Below are 15,670 nucleotides of genomic sequence, written 5' to 3' on the forward strand. Positions count from 1 at the left end.
GCCATAGCCGAGCGGTGCAGTCGATCTGCAGGTGGGAGTGGCGGAACTCGGGGCGGAAGCTGGGAAAACCAACAGGAGACGGCGGGGTGACGACGGAGGGTGGGTGATGGAGGAGGCGGAGGGTAGCCGACGGGAGTGGTGGTGGCGCCAGCGGTCACTCATCTCTGGCTCAGGTCGCGAGATGGAAAAAACGATAGGATATTTGGGCCAGGTGAGAGAGCGTATGTGGAAGAACTGTTTGGTCCAGCGGTGGCAATCTACTGTAAATACAATGAACGAAGTGGGTAAAGCCATCCGTTTGGTTGGATTTGTTGGCTTTTTTTATGGAAAGCTGAAAAACCCCAAACAAACACCCCCTAAGACTTTTTGGATAACAAATCGCAGCAAGACCGCCGCGAGCCCAAAAGGTGGATTGCCATACCAGACATGGCGACCATCCCGGCGCCTCCCTGCTCCTCCTCTCCAATGTCTATGTTGCTCACCCCCAGCTATTGCTGCTGGAGGTCGGCGCCAAGAGCGGCCGCCCGCGCATCGGCGGTGGCGGCAGCCCGACGGACGCTCTCCTCTGGGTGGGACCTGTCCCGGCTATCAGCAGCCGGACCCGCAGCTAGAAAGGCTCGCCTCGAGGAGCTGGACACCAGCAACATGCTCCTCCGCCAGCGCATCATCTTTCTGGGCTCTCCGGTGAGCTACCTTCTTTATTTCTTCCTCAAATCCCACTATCTTGTGTATTTTTAAGATAAAAGGCATTACCATGTCCAGCTTTATTTTCATAAATTAATAAATCGCTTGAGGTTCTTACTTAGTGCGAACGCACTTATATGACATAAAACAAACCTAGAGTGAAGATCTGCAGCTTTTTTTTTTCACCTTCCATCGTTTTTTCCCGGATGTACTTTTGGAGCACAATTCTGTGCGGCGTTTTTCCAATTGTCCCGTGGATGCACAGATGATGGCATGATTTATGCTGTAATTCTTCTCTTTTTTTTTTTGGCTGTGTGCATCATTTATATCATTAGGGCATGATGTTGTTGCAGAGTCTGGGTGTAATTGGTATCTCCGCGATATTAATATATGCTCTTTATCGAAAATGACATAAAACAAACAAACACCACCAAGTTCGACAAGCCATAAGCTGGATACACGGCCTACAGCCAGAGACTAAAAGATTAATAGGCTAAGCTACTAAGGAGACTCGCCAAAGGATGATGCGTGGCACCGTAGAGTTGATGAATGCATGAACAAGCCTGTTTTAAAAACAGTCAATTAGTTGACCAGGGAAAATTGCCTCTATAGAAAATTTATTTCTAGTAGTAGTCCAAAGCGCCCAGCTTTGGGCAGCAAACGGAAACCAAATAAGCTTCCTAGCTTTTCCGTGCAATGTGTGTAGAATTTGTGTGAAGTGAGGGAAAGAAGTGGGGTTCCACTGAATCTGGAGCATCCCTTTGATCCCACTCCACATGAATTTTGCTAGGACGCAAGATGTGATCCACATTTACTGTTTGACTGCAAAGGGCGCATGGCCCATTAGCCGGACCATGGCGTTTATTAATTTGCTCACTAGACGGAAGCCTAACTTTTGCTAACTGTCAGGTAAAGAAACGATTTTTAAGAGGTAACGTAGCTGACTAGATGGTCTTAGCTATTGGGAAGGTGTCGCCTGACACATTTCCTTTTAGAGGGAGGCCACCAAAAGCTGTTAGTAGCCATGTTCCCAGTACGACAGTAATGGGCGAGACGGGAACGAGGGAGGAGGGTTGGAGGCTGACAAAAATAGGAAACAGCCATGGTATACATCTCTCTAACAATTATTTGATAGAGGGGACACAATCCAATCGATTTTGGTACGGTGAACCCGGCGATAAGGTGGATCGAGGAACGCAAACCACTAATGTGTGAAGAATGACAATGCAGCTTTTGCGATGCTGCACTAGATATACTACCTCCATCAAAAGCTTAAGGCTTATATTATTTTTAGAAAGTCAAACTATGTCAAATTTGACTAAATTTTTACCAAAAATCATTAACATGGAAAATATTAAACCAATATCATTAGATAGATAATGAAATATATTTTCGTATGGTATCTACAAATTATTATATTTGTTGATATATTCTTCTAAAAATTTGATCAAACTTTACTTGGTTTGACTTTTCAAAAAAAAAAAAGCTTTAAGCTTTGGGATGGAGGTAGTATCACACGAAGGGGTGCTCCAATTGATTGATTCCATGGATTCAAGGGGTCAGCACAGTGATTGTTCCATGGATTGAAGGTGCATAACTACATATACGTGTGAAAAGGAAGCATATCACTAATTACCTATAATACCAACCGGTCTGGCTTCTAGCTTCCTTTCCCATGACCCATCCAATTGATTAGGATTCTGTTCCCATGCCTGATTGTTCGTTTTGAAACATGGACCTAGCGTACAAGGCCGCTGAATCAGGATACAATACCGACTGTCCGGGAACGCGTACTGGCCATCGAATCGTACCGTATCGCACGTCGCCCCCAAACCTCGATTTGGTACGACGAATCCGAGTCAGGGAACTGTATACCGTTCCCCTTTTCCGGCTACTATGTGTCCAGAGGGCTCCAAGGCCCAGATCACTCCATCGCGTTCGGTGTTTGTGCTTTTGTCTTGGATCTCCTCCCATAAGCGCCCCCACTAGGCCCTTTCTTCATCTCCAAATGTTCAATGAGACCTAACAACCCAACCATCCCCTTGATAGTCGATAGGCCTGGGTTACACAGATATCTGGGTCAGAACAAATTTCAAAGAGACAAGGGAAGCGCTCCTTGAGGGGGCTCTCCCCTATCCACCAGAAGCAGACTGAATCTTGCGCCTAACTTGATATTGTTTTATCTCGTGCAAACTGTGCCAGAATTGGGAGTAACCATTAGCAGATATTATTTGATCCTGGTATTTGGCGCGTTTATCAGATGGCACCACAAGGGTGGGTTAAGCTCATCTAAGAAAAGCCTCCATATCCACTTGGTCATAAGTGAGATATTGAAAATTTTGGTATGAATGACTCCAAGTCCGCCCTGTCTTTAGGCCGACACAGTTGCGACCAATTAACCATGTGGTATTTTCGTTTATCACCCACCCCTTCCTAGAAGAACCTAGAGAGGTGCTTAGTAAAACCTGCACGGGTGCCATCCGCCGGAAGGAAGAGACCCATCAAGAAGGTAGGTAAGCTTGCAAGGGAGGAGTTGGTAAGGGTTAGTTGAGGAGCGGACGACATGAAGCGACCCTGTGTCCAACCACACCTGCCAGCCCTTTGCAGTCAGCCATCGTGAGCCTCCTATCAATGATGGGGAAGTCGAGGTACGTAATGGAAAGCTTCCCAATTGACAGTTCAGGAGGTTTGCCACCCTGCCTTGTTCGGGATCTGAAGTGCCAGTCACTATCATCTCACTCTTGAGGAAGTTGATTTTAAGGCCAGACAGAAGTTTGAAACACGGAAGGATGAACTTGAAATTGGCCACGTGTAAGCCCTTCCCAGTCAGCCATCATAAGCTTCCTATCAATGATGGGAAGCCGAGTTACGTAATGGAAAGCTTCCCAATTGACAGTTCAGGAGGTTTGCCACCCTGCCTTGTTCAGGATCTGAAGTGGCAGTCACTATCATCTCACTCTTGATGAAGTTGATTTTAAGGCCAGACAGAAGTTCGAAACTCAGAAGGATGAACTTGAGATTGGCCACGTGTAAGTTGAGGTTTTGGATCAAGATAATCATATCATCAGCATATTGGAGGTACCCCCCCCCCCCCCCCCCCCACCCCCCATCACTAGGTGGGGAACCACACCATGGATATGACCAGTGCGATTAGCTGCATCTAACATGGCAGAAAATGCATCCACAATGAAATCAAATAGCAGAGGGGAAATGGGTTCCCCTTGGCAAACACCTCACATATTTCTGAAATAGGGCCCGATTTCGCGATTGATGCTAATGGCAGTCTGAATGCCAAACACATATTGCATGATTCTGTGGATATATCCAGAGCTAAAGCCCTTACTAACTAAAACTTCTCGTAGAAACGCCCAACTGACATGGTCATATGTTTTTTCTAAGCCCAGTTTCAAAATTACCGCACTGAGGTTTTTGGATTTGATCTCATGCACTGTCTGTATTTGGAATATTATACAACTTCTCGTGATAGATAAATACAAGATTCTGGATATACTTTGGAGTGAATTTTATTCTTTAAAGTTTAAACAAGTCAATATAATTAGAAATAGCATAATTTCTGAAAATTTTGAATCGTATTGAAAAATGGTATTACAATTTAATTTAACACGAAAATCATTTCTACCAGCACATAACCCAGTGGGCCTGTTTCATCTGTGCATTTTAGCATGCCATGATGTGTGCATATGATAAATGTTCACCAAATCCAAGTTTATATGCTACGTACAGTGCTGATAACCCCATTGATGATTTAGATGTTACCTTTCCATCGTTGCACCTTATGTAACCCATTATATGCATGAAATAATTTTGAGTCGACCTGTTTCCTTTGTCAATTTACTTTGGCTTCAGTTGATGGTAATTGTGAAAACCTAAGATAAAATAAGGGCTACTTCTTTGGGCATATACTCTATTTACTTCTTTTCCCCTGATCAGCTGACTTGCTACAAACAGGTCTGAGAGAATGGTTATCGTATTTTTGGTGTAACTCTTTCATTGTTTAAGTAGGATACTGTAGAACTATAATCTTTAGTTGGAACTGGCACTACCTTGATAGGACATGTGTTCTTGATATTATAGAGTGGGTTAGTTTCAAAAGTCAAGACTAATAGTACCACCGCTCAATTTGGTCTCAGTTATCAAATTACGCGTCATCTGCATGCTATTAATTTCCGCGTGCATGTTAAAAGTACTTATGTGTGATCCCCTAGCATGTGTTAGTCAAAAGAAGCATTTTTTATTTGATTAGTGTGACTAAAATGGAGTTCAAACCGGATATTATGCATTTATTCCTTTCAAATGCCTTGTGCTAACTGCTGAGCAGGTGGATGATTTGAGTGCTGATTTTATCATCAGCCAACTCTTACTGTTGGATGCAGAGGACCACACAAAGGACATCAAGTTGTTTATTAACTCACCTGGAGGCTCCATAACAGCTGGTGGGTACTCTTATTCTCATTGTATGAACTATCCTGACACTATTTCTTGAAAAATAATTGAACACCATTACAATTTCAAGGATCTTGTTATAGAAAAATATCAACTTTGCAGAATTTGGTGCTTGAAATGGAATAATCTCTCTCGTTCTTGATTTGGTTGTGGGTCATTGGTCATTTGATGATGTCAGAATTTTCCCAAGCAAAGGTGTGATACTAGTGAGACTAGAAAACGCTGGTATCTTGTCTGAATGAAAACAATCGTGGGTGGTCATGTGATCCAGCAAGAGGGGGTATGGCTAGGATGTGTTTCACTTGAGGTCAATGATGGAAGGTTTGGGGCCATCCATCCAGGTTCCCATGGAACGATTACAGTTGGATTGGATGAACCCATTTTCTTTTTGGTTCCCCCGAGAAATAGTACTCCCTCCGTTCCTAAAAAAGCTTCGCAACCTTTTCTGGATACAGATGAATATATAGCTAAAACATGTCTACATACCTCCGTATCTAGACAAAGTTGAGAAGCTTTTTTAGGAACGGAGGGAGTAGATCGCAATTCACACTGCACAACCTCTTTCCCGTTCGGATTAATTTGACAGTTGCCGATGCGACCCTCCACTCTTTTCTGTCTTTCTAGTGGCAGGTGGCTCATGTCTATTGTTGGATGCGTCATTGTCACACCTTCTTTTGCTCCCTTGAAGATGTACAGAAGCTACCAGTCAATCAGTAGATGCAGGTCCTGACGTAGCAGTACATGACGTGGTCACCACCGGCTGATGGGCTACTCTTCTGCGTGCACTGTTGGCAATGGCTCCAGGACAGCTCCAGGGCCTCGTTGAATTGACCATCACTAGCTGCACAGACAACGATGCAGGAGACAGGGAGATGTTAACATTTTTTGGGAGGGGGGCTAGCACGGGGTGGGTGCGCTGTGGAGTGAGGGGGGCGGGTATGTGTGTATGTGTGTGTGTGGGGGGGGGGGGGGGGGGGTTGACTGCATAAGGGCAGAATGGGCTATCACGTTGGCTTCTTCTGGTAGTTCTCGGCGGGTTTGGCTGTCCAGCATCTTGGTAAAAAATACTCTATTAAATCGGTTGGCTCTGTCTCTACAATTGCTGGATATGCACTATCCATCCAGGGATATCCCTTGAACCAGGAGCACCCTTACTGGATCATTAGGGAGGCTACCTATGGATCACAAGTCGGTCCATAAGTGTAATGTTCAGAACATTTGTACTTCCACTCTGCACAGAGACCAACGAACAAAATCAAGAGTTGCTGCCTTATAACAATTAAACCAACTCGAATTCTTACGGTCTTACCCTAGTTTTATTATAAATACAACTCCTTGGTAACTTTTGTACACGAGGTCAAATTGTCTTAGCTGCCTTTGCAGTTAAACCAACTAGAATACTTACCCTAGTTTTATTATAAATACAACTCCTTGGTAACTTCTGTAAACATTCCATTTTTTTGTCTTCTCTTATTGCCATTGCACTATGCTTTAATTTGATATTTGGCACATCAATTTACAGGAATGGGAATTTATGATGCCATGAAATTTTGCAAGGCTGATATTTCAACTGTTTGCTTTGGATTGGCGGCTTCTATGGGTGCATTTTTGTTAGCTGCTGGGACAAAAGGGAAGAGATTTTGCATGCCAAATGCGAGAATTATGATCCATCAGCCATCAGGGGGAGCCGGCGGAAAGGTAGAATTTTTATTATCTAGTTCTGTTTGTTTAAGTAGTTACTGCTGAAGTCATGAATTAGCTTGCTGAAAAACCATAGGCATGTTTAATTATTGGATGTAGTTTATATTTATATGAAACTGCTTGTGCTAAAGTGAAAAAACTATGATGGCCCAACACTAATAAGTTACTTACTTTTTATACAGTACCTTGACTGTTTCGGGTGGTGTCACAGTTGTGGGGCCATAAATTTTCCATTCCTCATGTCATTAATTTTTAAAAAAAATTATAAACAAATATACTGCAATGTGATGTGATGAGGCAAACATGTATAATAGTTAAATTATTTGAGGTAGATGTGCCAAGAAGATGATTCCGATCAGTTGGGTGTGATTCAAAGCACTCCTGATCTATATGAGTTTGAAAGATAGTAACAAGTAATGACTATAAGAAACAAACACTCGATAACACTTGCTGACACGACAACCTTTGGGGTAGAATTCAAATCAACAAAAAATCTTCCACCCAATCGCCTTATCGATTCCTTGAAACCACAAGGGAAAAGGAAGAACAAATGTGGAAAGTCTTCTCTCACCGGAGGTCTTGTTTTTGGAGGAGCAAAGCCGATGATTGAATCTTAATTGAGTGTACCTATGTGTAGAATGATAGAGAGAGATTGGCGGAATATGATGGATATTGTATTGAGCCTCTCAGGCGAGTATATATAGTGTACAAGACTTGGAGGCCAAGAAGGTTCTCTTAGAGATATGGTTGGTTGAGAATACAAATCCTAGACTACAAATATACCTATACCAAATGTATCTCTAACACTCCCCTGCAGTCGTAGTGGTAGTGACGTGAACCATAGAAGCATCGCGGGCGGTCAGAGTGGAGAGAAGCCATAGCCGAGGTTGGAGTAGAGGCGCGTGATGACGGTGGCGGTGGGTGACTCAATCCGATCTATGATTGGTAAACCAAAAAGCAAAACGTCGGTCGAACAACCGGCGGAGAAAAGAGAAAACCGATCTACAAATCGGAAAAAAAAAGACTCGAGGGCAGCCGATCAAACCCTCCTATGGGTTGCGCTGCCCCCAGAGTAGGTCATGGACATCGACCTTCCCGGGGGCGGCGCAGCGCGGAAGCAAGCTAGGTCAGGAACTTGGGGCTGATACCATATTGAAAGATAGAGAGAGAGAGAGAGATTAGCTGAATATGATGGATATTGTATTGAGCCTCTCGGACAGGTATATATAGGGTACAAAACTTGGAGGCCAAGAAGGCCCTCCTAGAGATATGGTAGGTTGAGATTAAAAATCCTAGACTACCAAATATACCTATACCAATATACACTATGTAACAAAAAATACTGGAGTTTCTCATAACCATTTGCAGGGGATGCGGCTGAATCTACCTACATATAGGATGCACCTAATATATTCTTGATAAATACCTTCTAAAGCAACAATTTATACGCTTTACAAATGCAAGCTTTGAATTTCGTTTTTTACTAGGTATTGAAAGCCATTTTCCTACGGTAATAACACTCCATTCTTCTCTTTCAAGAGTGATTCTGGCCCATGTTTGTACAGTGGGTCATATGTGGTTCATGATCTTCAGGAGCATTATCTGGTTACTGGCTCATCATGATGAATTTATGACTTGATTTCTACTATCAACGATCTTGATAACTTATATTTGTATTAACATTTGTTCTAGAAGTAAAACTAAACACGCAAACTGAGAACCTGTAATATATCTGCAGCATTATCAATTGCAATTGCGATTTTCAAAATGGAATTCCAATTTTATCGTCTTGAACACTGAACTTATTAATGCTTTTGAAACAAAATCATTTGTAACAGCTAGATTTCTTTTATCATCAGACGAAATTTCTCCATCAAACATTGGAGCACTTATACACCTATTAATGAAGTTGGGGCAATCAGTCCGAAGAACTGCCATAGTTTAGAGCATGGTGCATAGGGGTAAGACGGAGCGGGTATCAGCAGGCCTTTCCTCCTATCGAGGGGAGTTGGAGCGAATTCGGGCAGGTTCCTTGAATTATCTCTGGAACCGGAGCCAGAGTCAGACAGTAAAAGTTAGATGTAGGATTTGCATTATTCGTGGGAAACAGAGTTATCTGAAATTTCTCGGATAGCATCTGTAAATCTTTTCACGGATATCTAGCATGTTCTTTGCGTGCACCCAATGTCGAGGATCAGAGAGGGATCATGAACTGTAGAAAATAAGATTCTGAGCATCAACTAACAACAATTTCGTTCACATGAAGAAACAGAAAATCAAAAGAGAACTTACAGTTCCAGTTTACGGCATGCAAGCCCGGCAGCAGCTTCCTGGCGATTCTCCTCTCATGTTCGGCCTGTTCCAGGAGCAAGGGAGACATGTGGCTATCTGTTCCCGTGACCACCACCTTTTATCGCTTTCGCCAACACCGCGAGGCCCTCTTCGCAGCTCTGCTCTCGATGTGGCCGCCCATCTGTGTCACCATCTCACCCTTCACCGAGGCATACATCCTCCTCTTCCTGTTCCTAGTTGGGAGTCTAGACTCTGAAGAGTCTGCCGCTCATGAGTGCCAGCGCATGGCAGTGCCTGGGGTGGGCCGGCTGCAGCTACGTAGGAGGACGGTGGATTTGCTGATTTTGGCAGAGTTTGGTACGTTTTGGAGAACTGGAGGTGTCTGTTGCTGCTTATTGGTCCAATAATTGAGTCAGGTTAGGCCCACTCTGCTTTGGGCAGTAAGAATGTTGGTGGGAGATGAAGGCAGGAAGTGAAAATGCCACATTACGTTTTTATTTCAGCGCAGTCCGGATAACTATGAAACAACAACAACATATAAATACAATTTACAGTTCTCATTCGGGAAATATGACAGTTAAAAGATAATTACAATTAGTTACTGCACATGTGTTGTGGGGTGGATGCAGCTTACACAAATATATGGTAGACCTGGCATTAGACGAACAACAAAATAAATATGTTAACTTGAAGTTACATGAATCCATTAATTATGGAGATATTCCACTTTGGAAATTACCTTTTGAGTGTTAACATGCTTGAACCTTGAACTTGTAGATTTTCGACCAATGTATCGGGTGCTCTTGCTCGTATGGGTATTCTGGGTGCCAGTATTCTTTAGTCCAAAATGTCCCTTAGTGGATGAGAAAATTCCGGAATAAATCAGCCAGGTAGAGACAACACATACCAACAGTACAACAAAATTTAATATTCAAACTCGATCTACAACGAAATAAAAAACGAAATTGATTTTCGATGGTGATAATGGGCCAAATTCATACCTCTTTGAATTAGCTATCGCTCATAGCGAATTTGTTTATTTGTTTACTGAGCTCTACATGGAAATTGAAATTTTGTGACGTGGTATGCTTATGTTATATGTGAATGATGATTTTTTAAAGATTTTTTCACAACATTTACGAAAGATAACAATGCACCAGGAATACCCAAATAGCTTACTGCGTTTAATTTGGCAGAGATGTTCAATTTTCTATGTTTTATGCTTTAATTGGTTCGCTCATAGTGATAATATCAGTCAAATTTTTGAGATATTGCATGGTTGGTTTATTTCTACTAGTGCAATATACATGAAACATTTTTCATGTAAGATCCTTCCAATTATTCATCTCCTGATATTATTGGTATCTGTGTCGTTCCATATTCACTCTGTATTCGTGTCCGGCAATGTCCACATTCATATTTGTCTTCTTAAATTAACTTCAGCGCCAATTACAGGCTATTTTTTTTAAAAAAAGATGGGCCTACATAATTTTGATCCATAAATTTCATTTTTTTACACTTGGATAGAACATTAAGCATCAAGTTGGAACATTATGGAGTATTGTCGTTGATCTTGAGAAGACCTTCTGAACTTATGCAAATGATGATATGCATTATGATGCAGGGATCACAAAATCTAAGACAAAGACTTAATATTGGTTTAGCCGTGAAAGGTGAGTAATAAGTAATAACTGTACTCCTGTGTGTTTCAACATTATAGAAACGATAATAAAAATGTCCGTGTGTTGCTACAGCCAAACAAATTTGGAGCTACGGCTAATAAATTGGTACCCAACCTCCTCCCTCACCCATTGGCCTTTGGTGCTCCTGCTCCCGTCGGAGATGCCAAACATGAACACTTGGAGAGCGACCACCCCTCTATGCCATGCCGACCATCCGAAGCTCTCCGCCCTCGCCCCTCATGAACCTCATGTTCCCATCGTATGCTGGTGAGCAGTCGAGAAGCAGGGGGTATGCCTCGCTCTTGTCGTACATCACCCAGTACACGCAGTCGTTGCCGTGCGCAGGGTCGCCCACCTCGCTCAGCAACTTCGGTAGACACGCTGGATCCCAGGCAGATGCGGAGGTAGAGGAATGACAAGATGCCGCATAAGAACGAGTCATAGCGGCTGGGTATCCTAGTGGGGTTCGGTGTCGTGAGGGGTAGCGTGCCGGTGGAGGTCATGTGGGGCTTGCTGGGAGCGAACAGCATGGTCGTAGGAGCAGCGTGGACTTCGGGATTTATATGGAAAAAGCCAGGATGGATGGGAAGAAACCCCTTTTGCTTTTGTTATTAGGTATAGATATAGATTACAAATTTAGGATTGGGTGGTGAAACTGTTCTAGAGGTCTGAGATCATGTCTCCTATATATGAGGTTCACAGTTGGCCCTTGAAGATGAAACATGATAAAGTAAGGGTTATTGTGCGAAGTAGAGAGGTTGCACAATTGGTTTACCTAGCGGATGGTCTTATGCTGGACCCGTGTTCCATAAACATTGATATTATAGGTCATGTTCCTTAGCTCAGCTGGTAAAGTATGCAGAGTATTGATACTACTCCCTCCGGTTCATATTAATTGACTCTAATATAGATGTATCTAGACACATTTTAGTTCTAGATACATCCATATTGAAGTCAATTAATATAAATCGGAGGGAGTAGCAAAATACCCGTGCGCTTCTACGGCCAGACAACATGCGATTTCCGACAGTGTTCATGACAAATATAATCGAATTCCTTGAAATTACAAAATATACCATGGTTTTCTTGTTTTTATTATAAATATTAGAAAATATGTTTGAGAAAATTTTAGGGTAGTATAAACAAAGCATGCAATAAATTTATTGTTGAATGCATCGAAAAACGTGCTAGATCACTTTTGAAGATCATGTGCTCTTGCTCTGCCATTCAGTTATTTGTAAGAAACTGAAAACATGTAGCTCCTTCTAGGTAAAAGACCAACTTGTGCTACAACAGAAACATCCAATCAAATTCCGGTGAAGTGGCAAACATCTTGAACATTGCAGCACCGATCGATATCAACCGATTTTGGAGAATAGAGAAGGTGCTTTTGTTCTGTTACGTAGCAGACAGATGTTCTCTTGCACCCATCTCAGTAACCTACTGTATCATGAAATCACAGGGGAGCGATGGCATGGGAAAATCTTGAAAAGAATATAGTACATGCGTTGCTGACTGTGAACAGTTTTAGTCACTTTTTTCCTCCTGATTTCCATTGCTGCTATTTCGCACGTTGTGAGTTGCAGTACTATGTGGTTATATTTTGTCTAACAGTAGAATGTCGTTCGGGTCATATGCAAAAGGAATAGAGCATATGAATCTCATGTAGGACTGCACATAGTGAGCTACTACCAAACCAACAATAGCCGACCCTATTGGTTACTGGTTAGGCAGGACAGCGCACGCTGCGATGCATCATGGGCGGACGCGGCTCAGAGTGTCATTGATGACCAGCTTAATCCTGCAAGAATTAACGACGACCAAAGCGTCGAGACCCATGCCACGCCTGCCTTTGATGGGCCACAATCCGCCTGATGCCCCAGCTTCTTTCTAAGCGTTTAATCCACCGCACGCACATCAGACGACAGAAGCAGTCGATCAGTTGTGTTCAGTCGACAAAATATAGCGTCCAATCGATCCTGAATCATCTAAGCTCGCAAAGCAGAGATACGATGCGCTCCTTTGTGTTCCGGCTGGCCGGCGAGACGTGAGCAGCAGCTGACTATCTTCAACTGGATCTAACGAGCGCGAGGTGGCGACCTGGACGTACCGAGACCTCGGCAAGCAGCCACTCCGGCGTGGCGGCAGCTCAGGCGAGTCGCCGCAGCCTGTGCTACTGTTTATGCGTGGCATGGTTCATCGATGAAGATCCCGTCGATCTGGGTCTTCTGTTGTTGACGGAAAACTCAGTTTCGATATTTGATGGCGTGCAAACTCCGGCGAGTTCTGCAATCGCTTTGATGAGTAATCAGCGTGTTGGATACAGTCTATATATGGGTCAGTTTTCGTGGGTGAGGAGGCAAGGATCCGTGATTCGATTCTGGAGGATTCGAGTTCGTGCTGAACTCGCTCTCGTTTCTTTTTGTTAGAGTGGATTCCTTTTTTTACCTAACAAGTACCAACGCTCGGAGGCCCGGTTGGAGTCTCGGTTTTTTTGACGGACGAAAATTTGTTCCGGCTTTTTTGACCTACCAACACCACCGATTGGTAACTTATTAGTAGAGATTATAGGTCCATAAACATTGGTGTGCAAGCTCGTGTGCCATCTTTTATTTATCATTCAAACAGTTCTCTGTTTCTTGTTGATTTTGTTAACTTATGAGTGGGGGGCTCAGTGCGAGCAACATTTACAGCATGACATGAAAGTTATACAAAACTGAGACTCAAAAGTACAGTTACAACCTGCCATTGTATTCCTAGCATCTTAACAAGGGTACCTGATGAAGTACGTTACAGAAATCATTGTAGCTTAACTTCATTTCTGACTAGCATGCAAGTGCTACCTTGACAAGTGATGTGCCCTTTCTGCAAATTCGTGAACACCAAGGAATGCATGATTCTTCCATTCTTTCTTCAAACGTGTAATATGTTGATTCACCCATCTGGCAGGCCACAGAGATGGGATTGCAGATAAGAGAAATGCTCTACGAGAAGATAAAGATGAATAAGATAATGTCAAGAATCACCGGAAAGACTGAAGAGCAGGTTATCTTTCCCCATCCTTTGCTTATCTCAATGGTAACAGAAAACTGTGTTGTGCTGATTGCTGTTTCTTGTAGATCGACGAGGACACAAAGTTTGACTACTTCATGAGTCCTTCGGAGGCCAAGGACTATGGAATACTTGACAGCATTATGGATGAGGGGAAGCTAGGATTGGTAGCTCCTATGGCGGGAGCTGTGCCACCTCCAAAATCACGCCTATGGTACTTGTGGAATGCTTCAGGACCAACTAGGAAAATAATGAAAAATCTACCTTCAGAGGAAAAATTCATTCGAAATGGCAATGGCAGCGCAAGTGGAGATAATGGAAAACTCAAGGAGGCCTCACCAACATAAGATACTATCAGCTTACACCATCACGTGGATTTAGGAAGATATAGTAGAGCTTACAATGCAGCTTTCAGTACGCTGGATAGCATAGCCTTCCGGTAGTTGTATGCTCTTATCATACCTTTTTCTTTGTACGTATGCGAGCATTTGTTAGAATTTGTACTATCAACTGTGTAAGACTGAGAGATGCTGTGAGCTGTTCTTTCTGTGGCATCCGGAAGATGTTGCCTATCGTTGTCACGAAAGCGCACCGTGCGGTGGAGTTGTGGGGGTTCAGTCCTGGTGCTCACATTTATACCGATGGGGTTAGTGCCTTTTTTCTTCTTCTTTGAAACGGAGGCAAAACCTAGATGCCCGTAACAAGGGTGATGTAGCTCCGCTCACCGACGTCGCTACACCAAGACCAACAAGTCCCCCAAGTGGACCGATGACACGAGCCCGAGTCAAAGCTCTACATGATGAGGTGAACTCGCTCCTCACCACCCTTGATCTTGGTACCCCTTTGGATGGATTGCTACCTCATGCCGACGTGCTATGTGTCATTAGGTACGAGGCGCATCAAGACCCCGGAGAGGAGGAGACGCCAAGGTCAAGGGAGGGAGAGAAGCATCTGGACATGGAGATGATCATGAAGCCGAAGCCGACGTCGCTCGAAGCGCTCCAAGGAAGAGACGGACGCTGGCCGGTCCAGGACCCGGTCAGACCGGACCCACGACCGGACGCCCCGGTCACAGCCCGATCAACCGGCGCAAACCGCAGCTCCTCGTACGGATGACGACGGACCCGGGACCGGATTCTTCGCAGATTCCGGTTTGCCGGCCGATCGGACCCATGACCGGACAGCCCGGTCCACGAGCCGGTCAGACCGGACCCAAACCGGATCTGACGGGAATGACCCACCAAACTGCCTTAACTTATCCATTCGCGTACCTGTTCGCCCTTGCTGGCCATGTGTGCCTATATAAGTAGCTTGGATCCCTCCTTTACCCCTTAGACTTGTTTTGAACTCAAACCTACCTTTGAGCTTAGTCTCCCTTGGGTATCATCCCTCTGTAATCAAGGCACCTTGGTTGTTGACTTTGATCTTGTTGAGTGAGATTCTAGTACTAGTTACTCTCTCTCCCTCACCAAGCTCTTCCTCTCCAACCCCAATCTCTCTCCGGTAATTCTGCCACGTGCCTCTTCCTCGGAGATTCTATTGGCGTGGTCCATCGAGCCACGGAGGTAAGCATCGGGTGTATCGGGTTGGTGTGCGTGCGTGAGTCTCGGAGTTCCTCATGTTCGTCGTGTTCTTCGTGTTCCTCGCGTTCTCCCATCTCTCCCCTTGGTTTCGAAGTCAATCCGCGAGATCGGGCCACACACGGGGTCTTAGACCTCATCATATGGTATCAGCAGCTCTTGGTTACCGCGGATTTGACCCTCCACCCACCCGATTTTGTTCCTAGAAAATTTTCC

The 15,670-nt window shown here is 44.0% G+C and overlaps 1 protein-coding gene across 1 annotated transcript; it reads left to right on the forward strand.

The window, feature by feature from the left end:
- Window positions 1-342: 342 nt before the first annotated feature.
- Window positions 343-14,460, forward strand: LOC127327012 (ATP-dependent Clp protease proteolytic subunit 3, chloroplastic). The gene is made up of 5 exons (XM_051353790.2): window positions 343-684; window positions 5,024-5,138; window positions 6,671-6,846; window positions 13,773-13,868; window positions 13,943-14,460. The coding sequence occupies exons 1-5, from the start codon at window positions 427-429 to the stop codon at window positions 14,219-14,221; spliced, it is 924 nt and encodes a 307-aa protein (XP_051209750.1). The 5' UTR covers window positions 343-426; the 3' UTR covers window positions 14,222-14,460.
- Window positions 14,461-15,670: the final 1,210 nt, after the last annotated feature.

This window comes from Lolium perenne, chromosome 3, assembly GCF_019359855.2.
Source record: "Lolium perenne isolate Kyuss_39 chromosome 3, Kyuss_2.0, whole genome shotgun sequence".
NCBI lineage: Eukaryota > Viridiplantae > Streptophyta > Magnoliopsida > Poales > Poaceae > Lolium > Lolium perenne.

Excerpts from the sequence above, each read along its gene's own strand:
- LOC127327012 (XM_051353790.2), top strand. The coding sequence starts at position 427 with ATGGCGACCATCCCGGCGCCTCCCTGCTCCTCCTCTCCAATGTCTATG. Across the intron at positions 685-5,023 it reads TCATCTTTCTGGGCTCTCCG|GTGGATGATTTGAGTGCTGA; the intron begins GTGAGCTACCTT and ends ACTGCTGAGCAG. Across the intron at positions 5,139-6,670 it reads TGGAGGCTCCATAACAGCTG|GAATGGGAATTTATGATGCC; the intron begins GTGGGTACTCTT and ends ATCAATTTACAG.